The sequence below is a fragment of the Stigmatopora argus genome, chromosome 12 (assembly GCF_051989625.1).
Source record: "Stigmatopora argus isolate UIUO_Sarg chromosome 12, RoL_Sarg_1.0, whole genome shotgun sequence".
NCBI classification, from domain to species: Eukaryota; Metazoa; Chordata; class Actinopteri; order Syngnathiformes; family Syngnathidae; genus Stigmatopora; species Stigmatopora argus.
This window is the reverse complement of record NC_135398.1, coordinates 8,271,043-8,289,747: the sequence shown is the minus strand read 5'-3', so window position 1 is coordinate 8,289,747 and position 18,705 is coordinate 8,271,043. Positions and strand designations below refer to the sequence as shown.

Here is an 18,705-nt window from a genome sequence, read left to right as displayed (position 1 = left end):
AAATATTGGTGTAAACGGAACAGAGGTGCACAGCATGTAAATGTGTTTTTACAAAACAGAATAATAATAATAATAAATAGATTTACAAGCCTGCTAAATGTACTTATTATATTTTGCATGCGGACAATCCAGTTTGTTTTTCAGAATAAAGGAGTAGTAGTAACATTTCCATTAAGACAGGAAACACCATGGCAATGACTAGTAGTATGTATGAAGTTGATAAATAACAGCTGTGCTGTGTTTAGTTATTCAACAACTTATTTGATCATCCTTTTAAAAATGACAGTCACATTGTGTTTTTTTAATGATAGACCTGACTTGTATACAGACCACCAATGACCTATTGTAGGTTTAGGCCACTTTGTTGGGTGGAAGTTCTGAATTAATGATTATCTAAAAACACACCCACGTGTGTGATGTGACATCAGCAGCATGGTAAAAGGTCACTATAGAGCAATCTTCACCATACCTGGATAAGTTTCCATACTATATATATGTGTATATATATATATATATATATATATATATATATATATATATATATATATATATATATATATGTATATATATATATATATATATATATATATATATATATACATATATATATATATATATATATATATATATATATACATATATATATATATATATACATATATATACATATATATATATATATATATATATATATATATATACACATATATATATATATATATATATATCATCACTTTTATTGGGATATGTTTGAGATATGTTGTAATATGTTTTACCTCCTTTTGTGAACTATTCTTTTGTTCTAAATGGACATTTTGTATACTGTACCTGTTATGTAAATCTGAAATAACTGAGAAAACTGCAAGTTTCTTATAAAAAAAATCTTTGCTATTAACATAATACATACTGTTAAGCATTACAATGAAACACAAGAAGACATATTGTTGCATCTTTTTCACACTTTATTTTGAGAAAAAATACTTTACACACATCTTGTTGATCAGAGAATGTAACTAAAAAAACAACCATTCTGCCAGATCACATAGAATTAACTAATCACGTTTAAGCACGATATTGAGGTAAGATTACACTGATTACTTGTTTTACTTTTGAGTTTGTACATTTTGGGTCCAAGAATTCCTGTAAAAGCATTCTCCAAGTCTGTTAAACGGTTCCACATTTGCAAGACATGCACATGTGTTTCTCATCACAAAGGTTTGTACATACCAAAGCAGCCTTTTAACGTATGCTTTTTATTCAAGATCATAGTTCTTACATAAACGGAAGGATTTCTTTGCGGAAATACAACTTATAAAACATTGATGAATAAATGTTAATTGTACAGAACAAACATATTTGATCACTAGCTCTGTTTTTGACCTAGTTCAAATAATAAAATAGCATCGCTTAAGCGAATATTTGCTTAACATTATAACACATAATTTCTTAAGACGGCATATTATGATGATTTGTGTGCATTATCGGACAGGAAAAAAATGTTGTTATACTGAAATCCTGGTGCAAAATTTCGGATTCAGTTTGAAATGCTTTATTTCTCTGTAGTGCACGAAAGTCTTTGGTTTGATTGCATTGCCCTTTCAAAAGTCTTCTGGTTGCTTCCATAGACTGCGTTTAAAATCTCAATCTGTATCGGAAGGGAACTTCTTTGACGGGTTGCATGGTTCCAAAGCCCCACCGCCGGACGTCGATGGCGGGGATCTCTATTTCGGGATCTAGCAGCTCAAACTCAAAGTAGACCAACATGAGGAAGATGAACTGCTTAAGCTCGTTTGTGGCAAAGAAGCGACCTGGACAGATGGACACCCCGGCGCCCCAGGGCATGGTGTAGTACTTCACTTTTTTTCCTTCTTTGTGAAACTCTGTCTTCCTGCTTCCATCCGGATTGAGGAAGCGGTCGTATTTGAAAACGGTGGGATCAGCGTGGATGCCTGCGTCCATTTGGACACTGGTGTATGGGAAGACCGCCATCCTATCCCCCTTGCGAATGAAGAACTCCTGGCCATCGGCCATCTTCAGCGTCATGTCCTGGAGCACAGCCCTGGTAAGGAGAGGCGCAGCGGTAAGTCTGAGGGTCTCCTCCACGGCGCTGTCCAGGACGGTGGTCTTGACCAGCATTTCCCGCGTCAAGTCCAGCAAGGGCCCGTCTGGCCTGACTTCCTGGCCCGACTCACGCACGATCCGGTCCACTTCACACTTGACGGCCGCCATGGCGTCCGGGTGCTTCATCAGGTAGAGGAGCAACCAAAAGGAAGACGGGCCGGTGTTCCCTTGCGAGGCCCAAAGCAGGAGAAACATGAACCTGTCGACCATTGCCTCGTCCATGCCCATCTCCTGTCGCGCCAGCTGCTGGTCCCAGACCCAGCCGCTGATGTTGTCTTTAGCCTTCATCTTGCGAATCGACAGGACGTTCCAGAAGTAATCCATCAGACCTCGCAGTTCCAATCTCCTCTTGGGAGGTAGGACGCCGTAAGCCAGGTTCGGAAAGAGCTGGTCGTACTTCCGAAACTTGAAGAACAAGGCCTCAGATTCCACCCTGTCTTTTTCTTTAGCATTCTCCTCGCCGTCTTCACACTTGGGGGAAACGTTGCCGTACAGGGACAGGTAGCCCGCCCTGAACACAATATTGTAGCAGTACATAAAGAGGCCGTCCTCTGTCCAGGCCTGCTTGTCTTTGCCCAGGTTGTGCAGCATCAGGTTCTTAAGATTGAACGTCATGGACTGCGTGAGGATCTCCAAGCCGTCCCCCTTCAGGTGCTTGTTGCTGGACTGCTGCAGGATGTGATGTTCGCTGTTGGGCGACCAGTAGCCAAAGACCCTGTGCACCAGGTGCTTGGCAAACTTGTTGAAGTCCAGCTTCTCCCGACTCTCCTTGACAAATGGACCGAAGGACAGGGGGTCCTGCAGGAAGGTGACATAGAAGCCACCTAACTGGATAGTGAACACATCACCGTGCTTCCTCTGCATCCTCTGCAGGAATTTCACCGTGTCTCTGCGGAACTCCAAGACGTGGCCCAGCCAAGGGAAGAGACCTTTGTCCAGAGGAGGCTCCCCAGGTCTTCGCTGCCTGAACACCCCCAAAAGGTACAAACCTCCCATTAGCGCTGTGAGAATGGCGAGAAGGATCGGTAGCAACATGACTGATCCCTCTGATAGAACAAGCAATGTTTGCAGTGATCGGCCGCATGCTGGGCCATAAAACTGTGTTTTGGCTCCTCCCTTAGGTTTTGATTTTCCAGGAAACGAGCGGGTTTCCATTTATGGATAGTCACTTGCAGATTCATTCATGAGCCACATCTGCTGCCATTTAGACTCCAAAACTTAAGCCTTCATTTATTCACGGGGGAAAACACCTTTACAAGCAAAGTATGAACAGCAGTTAGTTTGTCGATCAAAAACTTTTATGGTTAAATTTGCTCACTAACTCTTGAACAAAGGCTACAAATAACAGACACAGGTAATGTTATTTTCCATCAAATGTAGCACTTTCTGAGAGTAGATGGTCTTCCATTGCACTTTCCTCTTGCAGTGGTGCTTATGCACGACTTCGCATTATATATTGTTGATAACAGCAATGCCTTTTTTTTTCTTATTTACCACAACACGTGTTTAAGTATTTAGAAAATAATACCACATAGTTTTCAGTGTTGTCATCGTTTTGCATTAAAGTACTATTGCGAAGATGTGGCACCACCTTGTGGCAGTTTACTTAAATACAAGGATTCTTAAAATGTTCAATCAACTTTCATGTGGACTATTTAACAATTAACCCAAACAAACAAAAATCTCTCACATTCGCAGTCTTTGTATGCTATTTTATGGTGTGAATGGCAATATTTGATTGTTTTAACCTTTGTAAACTGTTGGTGCGTTCCTAATTTTTTTTAATCAAATTTTAAAAGGTATTCTAATATTCCATCGTTCTCTGATCAATAGTTGATCTCATCTTAAGAGAAAACGAAGCTTCTTCAACTAAAAAGTGTTTTGTTGTTGTCTTTTACCATGCATTCATTAATTTTAATACATTGCTTCATGAAGCAGAGCGACACTAGTGAATAAGATTTTTCCTCGTTACTTTAAACGCACCATACTGCGTAGCATGTGACGTCACACTTGCGTGCACTCAGTTACATCACCAAGCTTGCCGGTACATTCACTTCCTTCGTACGTGCGAATTGAGATCCCAAGAGACTTACTTGCGTCTCTCTACATTTTGTTCATAATTCACTCATATTTTGTTGCAAGTTATACAAAGGTAAGATTGTTTTAGTACAACTGTTTGTGTAACCGCTACGAATAGCCGATGACGACATTCCTGATAAATGCTAAAATGAATTTCTGATTAAAACTGTACGAAAATCAAGACGTTGATCGTGTTTTTAATAACCTTTAGGGCGATAACAGGGACTTATACAAATAAATAACAATGAATGATGTCAATTCACGTTGTCCTTCATGTGTAACCTCTGAGCTATTCCTTAGCGTGAACTTCGAATAGCATTTTTGAGCTAACATGCCATGTAAGTTCACTTTCCAAGGTATTTGTACTGTTTCCAGTCACAATGTCCGACTACGAGGAGAACGAGTCCAAATTAATGAGGAAAGCCAAGGAAAATCCATTTGTACCAGTGGGTGAGTACACACCGGCTGAATTGACGACATAACATGTCAAAAATAACAGGTGATGACATTCACAAAAGCCATTGCTCAGTTTGGGAGGTTTTTTTCCTGTGCCCCACCACCAACACAGCTATTGATCTGTCTCATAAAAATTGATGTAATATTTATATGACCTATTATAGTGGATCATGTGGCCTAATCTGCATCAGTAGTGTTAAACATGACTTCCTCTTTTCCAGAAGATGCTGTGTCGCAACACAAAACACTGCACCTCAAACACATGGCTCCTTAGAAGGCTTGAATTACTTACACAATGACGGATAACACTCATGGCCAGCAGAGCAGGTCTAATGTGATTTATAATAATTTTATTTGGTAACATGAAAGAGGAAGTGGAAAAGCATAAAAAATGCACACCTTTTGGTGGCGTAATCACCACTATCCATGATATCACTCACCCTCGCTGTCAAGAAAAACCTATCACAACACACCCAGTCTGTGAAGTGGGTGTGGTTTCTGTAAATCTGAATTAATAGCCAGGTATATGATAAGGAATCAACTTATTCCTACTCTTTCAATAAGTGCAGAAAATTTTGACCAGTAAATATGGTTGACTAATTTACATCCGACAGTGACATACCGCTCTCATTCATTTGATCAGTACGATTTATTAATTATTTTTTCTTTTCACTTAGCAAGGTAAATCCCTTATTTCTAAAACTGCATTTTCTGGACGATAGGTCGCACATTTTTCATAGTTTGGCCTGAAGTGTGACTTGCAACATTTTTTTAATTTTTTTCAACTTTAAAATACAATTTTATTTTTCCAGTGCCACTTCTATAAAACCCTACGTTACAAACTATTGTCACTCTCTTGTACTTGCAGGAATGGCCGGCTTCTTCGCCATTGTGGGCTACAGACTTTGGAAATTAAAAAGTCGCGGGGACACTAAAATGTCCGTGCACCTAATTCACATGCGGGTGGCTGCCCAAGGCTTTGTAGTAGGAGCCATGACCATTGGTACGTATGATTGGGAAAAAAATCCCCCACTTTGCTGCTATTATTCATATTAACAAATTATAACCATATATATTTATATGTTGGTCATCACATAACTGTTGTTTAATGTTTTTTAGGTGTCATTTACACAATGTATCGAGACTACTTTGCCAAACCAAGAGAAGAACAGAACAGAACAAAATCCAACTGAACGAGGACTTAAATTCTTTTATTTATCGTCCCTTAATATTACCTCATATTAAGGTTTATTTTTCTACAAATAGGTCACACCCACAGTGTCCTCATTACATGTACACAAAAAAGTACTCTGTCAAACTATCACTTCTTCCATGAGGTTATTAATTTTTATTCAGATTTTGAATGGTGTGGGAATTACATAATTGCAGTTAAAATATATTTCTAGGACTTTGTGAATGGTTTAGCACTGTATTGGAAAATTATATTTCCCTTTACTGTTTGTTTGTGTAACATTGTTAATGGGCTGAGGTTTATTTGCCAAATCAAAAAAACTCACTATGTATTACTTTTGCACAATTTGAGCATCCCATGGCCTTTATTCAAAAACAAATAGAAGGTACGTTTATGAATCAATGTAAATAATATTTTGATTAAATGTTAATTTATGATTTTGAATCACAGATTTCATCATAGATTGATTTAGTAAAGCATCATATTTTCCATCAAGAAGGGTCCAGTTACATTTAAAGTGAAGTTTCATGAGTGGCAAATCAAACAGCCAGCATATTATGAGGATTGCAGGTAGAGTAATTTATATACCTGGTATTTATGCTATAGCACACTCAAATGCCTTATACACCCCTCCACCCCCCAAAAACAACATGTTTGCATATTGGGTCACAGTATTTGAAATGTTTGTTTCCTAATGACTAAAAAATAAACTACCACTTATGGGATTCAAGCGAGTTATATGAAGCTAAACAGCTTTTAATAGTTTCACATATTTGATGTGCTGACGTTTCCCCTAAATCTTAAAAATCTTCGCACATAAGCACGATCAATTAGCGAGTTGATTGATGAGTAAAGATTGATAAAACTTCACTAAAGAATAAGTCGCGTCGGGGATAAGTTCTTGCTCGTCCAATCTTCCCATCTCGCGAGACCTTGCCGTTGCCATGGATACAGAAGTCGCGGTACCGGAAAGCCTGAGGAAAGTCTTCAGTGTGGCAAACGTATACAAAAGAGCGTGTTTTATACTTCAAATTATGGCAGGTGAGTCATTCGCGTAGTGCAAATTCAAAATCAGAAATATAATAGTATATGTAATCAATATGCAGCAGCATAGGCGAATTCTGCACGTACAGTTGAGCTTCCTGGTTGAAAGCTAGTCTTCCCCTATTTTTTTTACGTGAGTCCTAGAGCAAAGGTTCATAAATAGCCCTACTAAATTCTCAGGTGTAAATGGTTGTTTTTCCTATATGTACATTACAATTAGCTCCACCAATCTCCATTGCATCCATGACTATTGACACAGTACATATATAAAAAATGAATATTAGAACTTTAATGTAAACACACTGACCTAAAATATAATTGTAACACTTTTCACGAGTGGTTAGTGCATTGGCCTCACAGTTCTGAGAGCGAGGGTTCAATCCCAGGTTGGTCCTAAATCTGTGAAGTTTGCATGAAATTACAACACACTTCTTGATTGTTTGTTTATTATTTTTTGTTTGTTTTTTGTTCTGTTTATTATTTGTTGTTATTTGTACAAAAGCATTCAATTCAATTAAAGCACTTAAAAATATTCAACGAAAGATAAACATGTGCAGATCCAAAGGGAATCAGTTGCAACCTAAATATAATCTATATATATATATATCTAAAAAAAACCACCTAATTCATCTTTTATCACATCGTTTGTCTTTTCAACAGAAGCCTCACTCGTCGTGGAGTATAGCGATGAAATGGACAATCCCCTAGAGGTAACAAATAGTGAAGAGGATGGGGAGAAAATGAAAGATGCATTTTTTAAGGACCATTTTGATCTAATCACTGAACTAGACAATCTTGGTGACAGGTGAGAGTCTTACAAGATGTCAACTTTCAGCTTCCACCTATGTAGTATCGGTTAACCTCTCACTAATCAATGACTCTAGAGGCGAACACTACAGGCATCAGCTTTTGCTGAACGAGCTGAGGGAGCTGACGGATGTCAACGGTCGCCTCTTCAAACTTCTAAATGAAAAGGATTTTGAAATCAATCACATGAAGAAAAAATGGGAAGACGAAAGAATTCTTCTCTTAGCTGGTACAGCCGTATTTTTTATTTTAAATTTTTCATGCTCTAACATGTTGATGATAAGTGTTATACGGCTTGTCGTGGTATTCTAGGTGCAACCGGCATGTTAGGTGATGCAGCTGCTGTTAAGATTGTGGAGCTGTCCAAAAAGAACCGAGAGCTGACTATTGAAGTGGAGCAAGAGAGAGCAAAGTCCAGACAAAACAGCAACAGAATTAAGACACTTGAGAATGATGTAAGTCAAGGGTGGCCTAGTCCGATCCTCAAGAGCCCCAACCCAGTCTGTTTTCCATCTCTCCCTCCTGTACCACATCTGAATTAAATGATCAACTCATCAGAAAGCTCCCCAGAAGCTTGTTACCGATCCAGATTATTTGATTCAGATGTGTCGGTGGAGGGAGACTTGGATAGGGGACTCTCGAGGACCAAACTTGGCCACCCTTGATGAAAGTCCTCTGTGAAAGTTGAGGTCATTTCATTGCGACAAAAATCTTATTGATCAATTTTCTTGCTTCAGCTACAAACTGCTCAACGCTCTCTACCAGGGAAAACGGTTGAACCTAGTACTTTGCAAAAGCAAAGCTCACCGAAAGAGGTACAGTCTAAATCGCCTTGTTTTATTACAATGACGCTTTATAGTTGTTAACTTGGTTGTTAGGAGAGGTCTTGTAGCTGGTCTTCATGTGTTCCATTTTCTAGATTATACTGTCGTTTTCATGTTTAATCATGTCCTCCTATTCATAACATTTGATTTTCTTTGTGAAATTAGGAAAATCCATTGGTCAAGTCTCTGAAAGACAAATTATCTGCTAACCAGCTTAAAGCCACCGAGTATCGCAACCAAGTTCAGATTCTCAAGCAGGAGTTAAAAGTCGCCCACAAGGTGTAAAACATCTCATCTATTCGGACTCTCAAGACACATTTTACACATTTATATATGCTTTTGATGTCATGTATGACAGGTTATAATTAGTGAGGTTGGAGGAGATGTCAACTTTCAGCAGTTACTTGGCTGTGCTGGGAATGTTAGGGGACGTGCACAGCAGATACTGGCTCTTCAATCAAGGGTAAGATGGAAGTTAAGTTAGTATCAAATTATTTTCAAGGTCTTAGAAATTTATTTTTGAAAATTAATTTCAAAACGTATCTGGAATCTCACTCATTTTCTTCCATATGGCCAAAAGTCATTTGAATGCATAACAACACTCCCAATAGAATTGAGCCCTTAAGTCATGTTGATAATGTAAAATGTTTCAACATTTGGTTTCCAAGGAAACAAACTAGCTGGTCTTGCAAAATTAGGTGACTTAAAATAAAATTGTATGTGTGAGACAGATTCGTGACTTGGAGCAGCAACTCGGGACACCTCTCAAAATGGTTTCAAATGTGTACGAGGAATGTTCGATCAATTCTCGTAAAAATCTGGGCCGTAATGTTGGCTACACCCGCAGTACCGAGAAGGAGAAGAAAGAGGAATTTCAAGTGAGTCCTGATTCATTTTCCAACCCTAATGGCATTGATCGGACAATTTGTTCTATCTTCAGAAGCTCATGGAAAGCAGCGAAGCCTTGCAAAGAGAGCGTGATGAAGTGAAGAAAGTGCTAGAAGCCTGCAAATCCCGGAATAAATGTTTATCTTCTGACATGAAAGCCCTTAAGTCTCAGATGTCCTCGCTGTTAGTAAAGAGTAAACACGACGACGAGCTTGTCGATGCTATGCTGGTAAGAGTAAAGGCATTCATTGTGAACCAAAGCATCAAATGAATACTCCTTGTCTCCATCTTCCAACGGCAGAAGGAAAAGAGCCACTTGCTGGAGATGTTAAGTCAGCTCACCAGTCAGAACGTGAAGCCCAACTCAGGACCGTCTCTGAGCAGCAAGCTTTCCGAACAGAAGATGCTCATCGAGAACTTATACCAAGTTGTTGCTGACAAGGAAAATACCATTAGAGATTTAGAGGACATAATCCAGCAGTTCTTCAATGGACCATCACAGACAAATAATGTTGAATAATATAATAATTATAAGAACAAAATATAAATTCAATTTAAAATTCCATACCATGTGGGGGAGCAGTACTTCACTAAATTCAATAATTGGACTTTGCTGAGCCATAGTCCCTTATTTGGAAAATTAACCAGAAATAATCATTTTATTGGTTAATACTTGTAGGAAATACAGAACACAAACACTGCCAATATAAACCTTTTTGTCTGTCCATCTGAGAGATGAACTTGATGGATTTGGGATGAACAGGCTGAACACCTAAACACTGCCCCCCACACCCAGAATTACACTATTATCATGCTATAATAATTTTGGTATACTTAGACATTTTCTAATGTGGTTACTCAGATTTGCATTTAGTTGAGTGTAACATAAATTAAGGAACACTAAATTTGAAAAATATATACATTGGAATAATTCCAATGTATATAACCCCCTCCTTACCTTCATTCTAACCATTTAGGAACTATATTAGTCTGTATTACTACATTTTCTACTGTTCCAATATGGCGGAGATTGATATACATTTAATCCTTCGTTTCTTTTTTTCATTACTGTGATATTCATGTTTCCTGGAAATAATGAGGGACTTTTTTATTTTTATTTTTTTTAAAGATAACTACATGACGTAACTACGTAGAGTTGCTAATGCAAATTACGCACTAAAGGGCATTTCGACTATCGAAAATGTGTAACAAGGGACATCATTCCTGAGTGATATTGTAATGCTTTTGCGCAATAAAGGCTGACATACGTGCGTGTGTGTGGTCATGCCTTTTTGCGAAACTAAAGAAAATATGCCTAGGAGTGCTAAGAGACTCTTCATAAGTGCAGGTTGCATGAATTTTAAGTATTTGTCTTTGTTTTTTGTGTTTTCTTCACAGGTTAAAAGCGAGGCCACAGAAGTTTTCTTAATGAAACAATGCACGACCCAACTGCAGATTGGGATAATTACACGTAAGTTATATTTACCACTAATGGTCATTTCCAAGTAAAATATTTAATTATCTAGTCAAATGACTTCTGAAAGTCCCAACAATTACATTCATCTGTAGGGATTTTGAAAAAGTATTGTGTGAGTAAAATTGATGTTACCTCGTTATGTTCATATTCGTTAAATCAAGAGTATAAACATGGTAAAATACACAAAACTTATCAAGTTACCCCGCTATCGTTGTTTCAATGCTACCAATGACTTGTATTGCTTTTTGCATTTTTTATTTGGCCCCCCCAAATTAAATTTCACAATTTAGAAATTAGCTTTTTTTTTTTTACAGTCAAACATGATTGTACTCAAAATATTATAGTTATGATGCCCTCTACATTTAATGAAAAATTAAAATTATGTGCAGACCACAGCACATATTTTTTCTACATTTAAAAATGTAAAAAAAATCCAAATCAAACAAACAAAAAAATAAAACCTTCCAGGCACAGTATCCACACTTAATCTTCATTTGTGCGTGCCATGACAGTGTTTATTGTGAGTGATTATATTTCCATTAGAGAGCAGCAGAAGGAGGGCTGGTTGAACCAATTGCGGGAAATGAGAGATGAAAATGATTGCCTTTTAAAACTCCTCTCTGAAAAGGACTTTGAAATCAGACAAGTGAAAAAGAAGCTGGAAGATGAACGGGTCCTGGCCTTGGCTGGTATATTTGTCTTAATCTCATTTTGCTTCGAGATGTAAAACCAAAAAAACAATAACAACCAGAACAAACTCAACTTGTGTTTCAGGTGCTTTTGGCCCAGGAGGAGACGTGGCCGCCGTCAAGATCGTGGAATTATCCAAGCGCAACCGAGAGTTGACATCTGAGGCCGAGCGTGAGCGATCCAAAGCCAAACAGAGTATCAATAGAATTAAGGATCTTGAAAACCAGGTTTGTCTTGTTTGCATTTGATGTTTTGATGTTGTTTTGAAATGTTTCCCCTCATTCATCATACAGTTGCAAGTGGCTCTCCTATCATTATCAGGACAAAAAACTGATGTCAACACTCAGAAACAAAAACTAGCCAAACTTTGTGGGGTAAGTTGTTTTTATGACTCATTCATTTTCTGTACCGCTTATCTTTACAAGGATCGTGGGGGGTGCTGGAGCCTATCCCAGCCAACATCAGGCGGGAGACACCCTGAATTGGTGGTGTGCTACTCACAGGTTGTAAAATGTTTCAGAAAAAAAAGTGCATAACTTGGGCTAGGTAAAAAAAAGGTTGACGCGCTAACCACTCGATCTTCGAGCTTCCTGCTATATTATTATTTTTTATAAATGTTTACTTGCTATGTTAAACATACGTCCTGATGAAATATACAAAAGCGCTTGTGTTGAATCATTTCGATATTATAATTTACATGCATATACATTTTGCCATTCAATTCAATATTCATCGTATTTTTTATTGAGATTAAATGTCATTCCATTGTTGACAAAAATAGGACAATCCAGTGGTAAAGTCTCTCAAGGACAAATTATCTGCTGCTCAGCTGAAAGTCACTGAGCATCGCAACCAGATTCAATTTCTCAAGCAAGAGTTGAAATTGGCTCAGAAGGTGCAAAACATCTCGCCGCCCTCGATATCCAAATAAGTATGACGGCATTCATCCTAGTGTGGTGTTCATGTTCTTTGTGGCAGGTTCTAATAAGCGAGGTGGGGGAAGATGCCAATATTCAGCAGTTAATGAGTGGCGCTGGGAACATAAGAGGACGAGCACAGCAGATACTGGCCCTCCAATTGAGAGTAAATTTGCATTCCACTTTTTAACACATTTATTCATTTTTTTTTAAATGATGATGGTGTTATGAAGAAGAAAGAAGTGAAAACACCATTATGCAAATCACTTCAAGCTATATTTAAAAGGGTGAAGATAGAAGGGTGAGGCAACCGTGACCTTAACAGGATGTGTATGACAGGTACGTGACCTCGAGCAGCAACTGAAGAAGACGACGACTCAGGCATCAAGCGAGCAAAGAGTAGAAGAGCCTTCAAAAATTCCTCTAGGCAGAAACATCAGCTTTATTCGCACAATGGAAAAAGAGAGGAAGGAAGCATTTGAGGTCTGTGTACTCTACAATTGGGTTGTTATGTGGTAAACCTAGTCTTGCTGTTTTTTTGCAGAGGATCTCAGCCAGCTATGAAGCCCTCCAGAAGGACCATGAAGAGGTGAAGAAGAAGCTGGAAGCCTCCAAAGCCAGGATCAAGGTTCTGTCTGAGGAAAAGTCAGCTCAGATATCAGCCGCGTTAGTTAAAAGTAAACACGACGATGAGCTGGTGGAAGCTCTACTGGTAAGTGGTCAACATGGGGTGCTGTTTAAGCTCTTACCTTATAAACTATAAAGATATAATGTTCAAACTGACAAAGTGTCTTGTTTTTACAAATATCGGTAACTTAGATTAGATGAATGTAACACATTCCAAAAGAGATAAATGGTAATGCCGCCCTATATATACCTACTATATATTTATATTTTATTGTGTATTGTTTATGCGGAAAATGCAGGTGGAAAGAATGGGGTTTGAGGCAGACAGTCTTAAATCTTTTTTTTTTATAAACAATTTTTATGTGTGCCGTCTCATGTTTTATTTCAGAACGAGAAGGCCCAAATTCAGGAGAAGGTGACTCAGCTCACAAAACAAGTGGAGGAACAGAACGTCCTGGCCCAGCCAAATACCATAGTTCCGTTGAGCAGTGAGCTGTCCTTGCAAAACACACTGATCCAGAACTTGTACCAAGTGGTCGCTGACAAAGAAGTCACCATCAAGGAGCTGGAGGAGAAAATTGACAAGCTCTCAACAAAGGTGAGTCAATATTATGTAGTCAGTCTAATGTAAAATTTTGAAATAGAAATATATTAAAGCTTTCAAAAGGATGTGCACTCCCAGGTCAGCATCTCAACATTTTCTCCTGAGGAGGGCGCCACTGTCAAGAAAAACTCACCACGGTATGCACTTTTTACTAAGGCATATTCAAAACAGGGCTGCCCGGTGGAGCAAGTGGTTAGCACGTCGGCCTCACAGCTCGGGGGTCCTGGGTTCAAATCCAGGTTGGTCCACCTGTGTGGAGTTTACATGTTCTCCCTGGGCCTGTGTGGGTTTCGTCTGGGTACTCTGGTTTCCTCCCACATGCATGGTAGGCTGATTGGACACTCTAAATTGCCCCTAGGTATGGATGTGAGTGTGCATGGTTGTCCGTCTCCTTGTGCCCTGTGATTGGCTGGCTACCGATTCAGGGTGTCCCCGCCTCTGCCCTGGAGTCAGCTGGGATAGGCTCCAGCACCCCTCGTGACCCTGATGAGGATAAAGCGGTTCAGAAAATGAGATATTCAAAACAACCTCTACATGAAGAGTACATATTCTAATTCATGCCCCTCTGTACTTCTTCCTCAGTTCTACCTTTGCTGTCAATGGGCCATGGTATCTGTAGACAAAAAAAACCCCACCATGAACAATTAACTGACCAATTGCTGATCACAGGAACTGAAATAAAGTAACCTCATGTTATAAAGACATCCTCCCTGAGGCAGAGCAGAACATGTCTATGGGTGAAACCTTGCGGAACCTGAAGAGGTCTTCGTTGGCAGAACACGTTGGAGCGTGACAGCGGTGCTCGCCCAGCAGTAATTGAATTTCTGGAGCATGGTAACGTGGATATGTGACATTTTACTCTGTATTTTCCCTCCACCTTGGTGTCCAGCGTCACTACCAGGGATGCAACATTTCAATTTCTTAAGGAGTGACTCGTGGCTGTTTGGCTATTTCTATTAAAGTCTGCTGAAGATGCTAATGTCGATTCCGAGCTCGGGGCTGGCCATTGAGCCAGAGGAAAAGAAAGCTGCCGAGGGCATCGCTGAAGAGCATTCTGCACGGTGACCCCAGAGCCTTAATGCTGACGTGATGCGACAAGTCGAGCGTGACTTCCTGTAGGCTCCGTGACAACAAACAATTTGGCCTGACGCTCCAGCTCACGTCCTTAACTTCTCATGTCACGTGACAAACTTGAGCCGGCAGGAACGAGCTCCTCCACCTCCATCCTCCACTTCTGTCTCGTCACCCAACGTTATCACCACTAAACCTTGACCTTGTGTACATTTGAAGCCGTCGGGTGCTCAAGTTTGATTGTACCTTTCTTCTTCTGTGTAAATACTTGAGCGGCAAAGTAGTCATCAGTCATCACTAAAATTGATCATTTTAAAAATCAAGTTAGGTAACGATTGCATGCTTCTGTTCACATGATTATTGTGTTTACACAACCAAAAAGGTAACTAAGGAACTAAATTAGATTATCTACAGTATTTTTTTTCAAAAGATGTGAAACCACGCAAAAGGAGATTTGGAACCCTCAAAACTGGGAAGAAGACAACTGACCTATGTATTCCTCTTTATTTTGTCCAGTTTTACACTTTACATTGATTCTTTCCTCTGTGATGGACATGAAAAAGGTGTTGTCTTTCACTTTAAAAAAAGTTTCATAGTGTAGGCTATCTGTTGATGATAATTTTAAAAATGATTCTTCTGCACATTTCTAGAACAAAATCCACTCTGTAAATTAGCTCTTCTGCTCCCAGTCTTCACTTTTATTGATTTTGATAGTTGTAGGAAGTGGTGGACTGTCAGGGCCTTCAAGGCCTCTGCTGGTGTAAAAAAAAATATCAATCACAGACTGATGTTAATATACATGGGCATTTTTGCAAGAAAAAAAGCCTTACTATACATGGTCATTTTGCAAAAAAAAACCCTTACTATACATGGTCGACCTCCCCCCCAAAGCCTAACTATAATACATGGTCATTTTTGCAAGAAAAAAGCCTTACTATACATGGTCATTTTTTTCAAGAAAAAAGCCTTACTATACAATGTGTAGTAAGGTTTTTTTCTTGAAAAAAAGACCATGTATGGTATACATGGTCATTTTTGCAAGAAAAAAGCCTCACTATACATGGTCATCATAAATATTCATGGGCAAAATATAATAAACATCAGTCTGTTTCAGATACTATTTTAGACCAACAGAGAAGGCCTTGCAGCCCCTGATGGTCCACCACTGAGTTATTGTATACAATACAATGAAGCATTATTTTAATGGAGTCAGATGACTTGGAATAATGGTGAGTTGATGTAAAATACTAAATCAAGTGTTACCCAATATTTGGTGAAATTGGTTTCCACTTTCAATGTGGGCGCGGTTACGCCTATTGTCGACGCGTTAAATAAGCGCATGCGCAGTAACTTCCTTTTGGAACGCCTTTCCTATGTCGACGGTCGACAAGCATGCCATCGAGGTAAGGAGTAATTCACGGGCCTAAATGCGTTTTAATCACGCCATCGGGAGATTTTTCAGCAATCAATTGAGCCCCAAACGCCAACAAATCTCTTAGTTTAATGCCAGGTTTAACACACTGTCGGACATTTAAGTTTGTGTGTGCCGTATGTTACTAGTTAGCATTAGCGTTAGCGTCACGATTTGACTTAAAAAGTATGTTGTCCGATTTCTCTCCATTATTGAGTCGTGTGGCAAGACTTTACATTTAATCAAACAACGCCGAGACATCAACCGACAGTTTGCTGGTTAAATGCTCACTCTAGAATGACATCCAGAGGCATGATTTAATTCCGGGTGTTTTATGTAATGATAGTTTTCATTGCGAGTGCTAAACACCCGTTTCCGATTTGTAATTGTTCTGTTTTTACAAAAAAAAAATAACTTATACAAAACTGTTAAGCCAACTTTCTCCTAGCTCAGGGGTAGGGAACCTATGGCTCGGGAGCCACATGTGGCTCTTTTGATGGGTGCATCTGGCTCTTTGCTAACCTGTGAGCTAAAATATGGAAATCGCTGTTGACAGAACAGATATTACATTTAGAACTGCTTTAATCTTCTTTTTTTGCTTTAATCTTCATTTTTTTGCAGTAGACTCTTCTGGAATGCATACGAGCAGCATAAGAATCTTTTTAAAAATATTCATTTTTTCCACTTTAAAAGTGGTGAAATTACAAAAAAATTTTTGAAAAGGCACTCGTTTACATGTATGTAATTTGACTTTTAAATTCGTAGTATAGCTCACAAGGAATAACATTTGAAAATATTAATTGTTTGTGGCTCTCTTCGTCAAAAAGGTTCCCGACCCCTGTCCTAGCTGTTAACGTCAGTCTGTATATTTAATCGCCTTGTCTGGAAAAGTAAAAATAGCACTTGACACTCGCTAACTAATTTTCATTCTTTATCTTGATCGTTTATTAAATTTCTTGTAAGATTTCTCTATCCCGTAATTGTTTGGCAACCCCCAAATACCTTGGTTAAATCAAGTTTTCCCGGTTTAGCATCAAGATAAAACTACGTCCCCCCCAAAAAACAACAGCCTGTCTGTTGAATCTCCAGGCTCTATATATGCTAACTTATGCTTTTGTGTGCAAGTTTTCCCTGTTTAGCACCAAGATGCAGCTCTTCTAGCATGCCTAGAGCACTCATGAGGTTATAGAAGAGGAGCCTGGGCCAGGTCAAGGTAAAACTACACCCCTCCCCAAAGTTGAATCTCCATTTTATATATTCTAACTTTTGCTATTTTTTTGCATGCAACAGGCCTGAGAGATCTTCCTCGCAAGTTGCCCACTTGAATCATATGGTGTCTCTGTACTTCTGAAAATCCAAATTAAATAAAAGCCTAAATCATCATGGTGATGTTTCACTGGCCATTCATTTCCACAGCTCTTTGACTAAATCTTTAAGGTAAGAAGGACCTCAGTTAATGTTAGAGCAGGAATTCTAAGTATTCATTCCCAATTTTTTTCCTGTTTATTCCCCCATTTTTTTTAAATTTTATTTTCTAAGTGTATATACCCCCAGCTTTTAAAAAAAATATTTATTAAGTGTATATACCCCCAGTTTTTTTCTAATTTTATTTTGTTTATTCCCCCAGCTTTTTTAAAAATTTTATTTAAGTGTATATACCCCCAGTTTTTCTAATTTTATTTTGTGTTTATTCCCCCAGCTTTTTAAAGAATTTTATTTAAGTGTGTACCCCCAGTTTTTTTTCTAACTTTATTTTGTTTATTTCCCCAGCTTTTTTTTTAAATTTTATTTGTTAAGTGTATATACCCCCAGCCTTTTTTAAAATTATATTTTCTAAGTGTATATACCTCCAGCCCAAAAAAAAATTAAGTGTATATACCCCATTTTTTTCTAATTTTGTTTATTCCCCCAGCTTTTTTAAAAATTTTATTAATTAAGTGTATCTTCCCCCAGTTTTTTTCTAACTTTATTTATTAAGTGTATATAACCCCAGTTTTTTCTAATTTTATTTTGTTTATTCCCCCAGCTTTTTTCTTTAAATTTTATTTTCTAAGTGTATATACCCCCAGCTTTTTTCCTAATTGTATTTTCTAAGTGTTTATTCCCCCAGCTTTTTAATTTTATTTCTAAGTGTATTTTACAAAAATTTAAATTGTTTTGTGAAACTTAAACTAAAATGTCTTGTCTACAGGTGGACAAACCAGAGAAAAGACTACAATCAACACTTCAATGTAACACCAACTAAGTATGCTAAAGTTGAAATGTTTACCTGTAAATAATTTTTTTTTTAACTTTGATTGTTACCTGCATTTTTTTGTTAGATAAAGACAAACATGTATACATTTAAAAACTTTTATTTTGACATAGAAAAACAGGCTCTCGAGATAGGTTCGCGCAGGCCCTCCAGCATTTTTAAAAATTCAGTTCTGCCTTCATCCATTTTCAAATGGATGAAGAAACTCCCCTTGGCACCAGGTGGAATTCTGGAAGAAAAAAG

The 18,705-nt window shown here is 38.3% G+C and overlaps 5 protein-coding genes and 1 long non-coding RNA gene across 11 annotated transcripts in view; 4 read left to right on the top strand and 2 right to left on the bottom strand.

Moving 5' to 3' along the window:
• Window positions 1–941: 941 nt before the first annotated feature.
• Window positions 942–3,196, bottom strand: LOC144085539 (5-beta-cholestane-3-alpha,7-alpha-diol 12-alpha-hydroxylase-like). The gene has a single exon (XM_077614912.1). The coding sequence runs from the start codon at window positions 3,154–3,156 to the stop codon at window positions 1,633–1,635; it is 1,524 nt and encodes a 507-aa protein (XP_077471038.1). The 5' UTR covers window positions 3,157–3,196; the 3' UTR covers window positions 942–1,632.
• A 929-nt stretch (window positions 3,197–4,125) lies between these two features.
• higd1a (HIG1 hypoxia inducible domain family, member 1A) lies at window positions 4,126–6,292 on the top strand. Its single transcript, XM_077614920.1, has 4 exons — window positions 4,126–4,273; window positions 4,576–4,650; window positions 5,525–5,659; window positions 5,776–6,292. Exons 2-4 carry the CDS (start codon window positions 4,581–4,583, stop codon window positions 5,847–5,849), a joined length of 279 nt encoding a protein of 92 aa, XP_077471046.1. The 5' UTR covers window positions 4,126–4,273; window positions 4,576–4,580; the 3' UTR covers window positions 5,850–6,292.
• A 422-nt stretch (window positions 6,293–6,714) lies between these two features.
• Window positions 6,715–10,682, top strand: LOC144085540 (coiled-coil domain-containing protein 13-like). 2 transcript variants are annotated; one of them, XM_077614915.1, is made up of 10 exons: window positions 6,715–6,889; window positions 7,553–7,697; window positions 7,777–7,928; window positions 8,012–8,154; window positions 8,437–8,514; window positions 8,689–8,802; window positions 8,882–8,986; window positions 9,255–9,401; window positions 9,467–9,640; window positions 9,713–10,682. In XM_077614915.1, exons 1-10 carry the CDS (start codon window positions 6,793–6,795, stop codon window positions 9,929–9,931), a joined length of 1,374 nt encoding a protein of 457 aa, XP_077471041.1. In that variant the 5' UTR covers window positions 6,715–6,792; the 3' UTR covers window positions 9,932–10,682. The 2 variants fall into 2 exon arrangements, with proteins under 2 accessions (XP_077471041.1, XP_077471039.1); XM_077614913.1 differs by having other exon boundaries at window positions 9,464–9,640.
• Window positions 10,676–15,670, top strand: LOC144085541 (coiled-coil domain-containing protein 13-like). 2 transcript variants are annotated; one of them, XM_077614917.1, is made up of 11 exons: window positions 10,676–10,882; window positions 11,432–11,577; window positions 11,663–11,805; window positions 11,872–11,952; window positions 12,360–12,473; window positions 12,557–12,661; window positions 12,835–12,978; window positions 13,040–13,207; window positions 13,511–13,720; window positions 13,805–13,863; window positions 14,309–15,670. In XM_077614917.1, exons 1-11 carry the CDS (start codon window positions 10,848–10,850, stop codon window positions 14,343–14,345), a joined length of 1,242 nt encoding a protein of 413 aa, XP_077471043.1. In that variant the 5' UTR covers window positions 10,676–10,847; the 3' UTR covers window positions 14,346–15,670. The 2 variants fall into 2 exon arrangements, with proteins under 2 accessions (XP_077471043.1, XP_077471042.1); XM_077614916.1 differs by having other exon boundaries at window positions 10,679–10,882; window positions 13,790–13,863.
• Window positions 15,671–16,091: 421 nt separating this feature from the next.
• Window positions 16,092–18,672, top strand: LOC144085926 (uncharacterized). The gene is made up of 4 exons (XR_013304297.1): window positions 16,092–16,200; window positions 17,334–17,421; window positions 17,499–17,645; window positions 18,400–18,672. It is a non-coding gene; the product is annotated as an uncharacterized LOC144085926 (long non-coding RNA).
• The window catches only part of pth1r (parathyroid hormone 1 receptor), a 52,900-nt gene continuing 52,741 nt past the window's right edge, over window positions 18,547–18,705 (bottom strand). For all 4 annotated transcript variants that reach the window (XM_077615614.1, XM_077615611.1, XM_077615612.1 and 1 more), the window contains one exon: window positions 18,547–18,691. The gene's annotated coding sequence lies outside the window, so the exon portion shown is untranslated. The remainder of the gene's footprint in view (window positions 18,692–18,705) is intronic.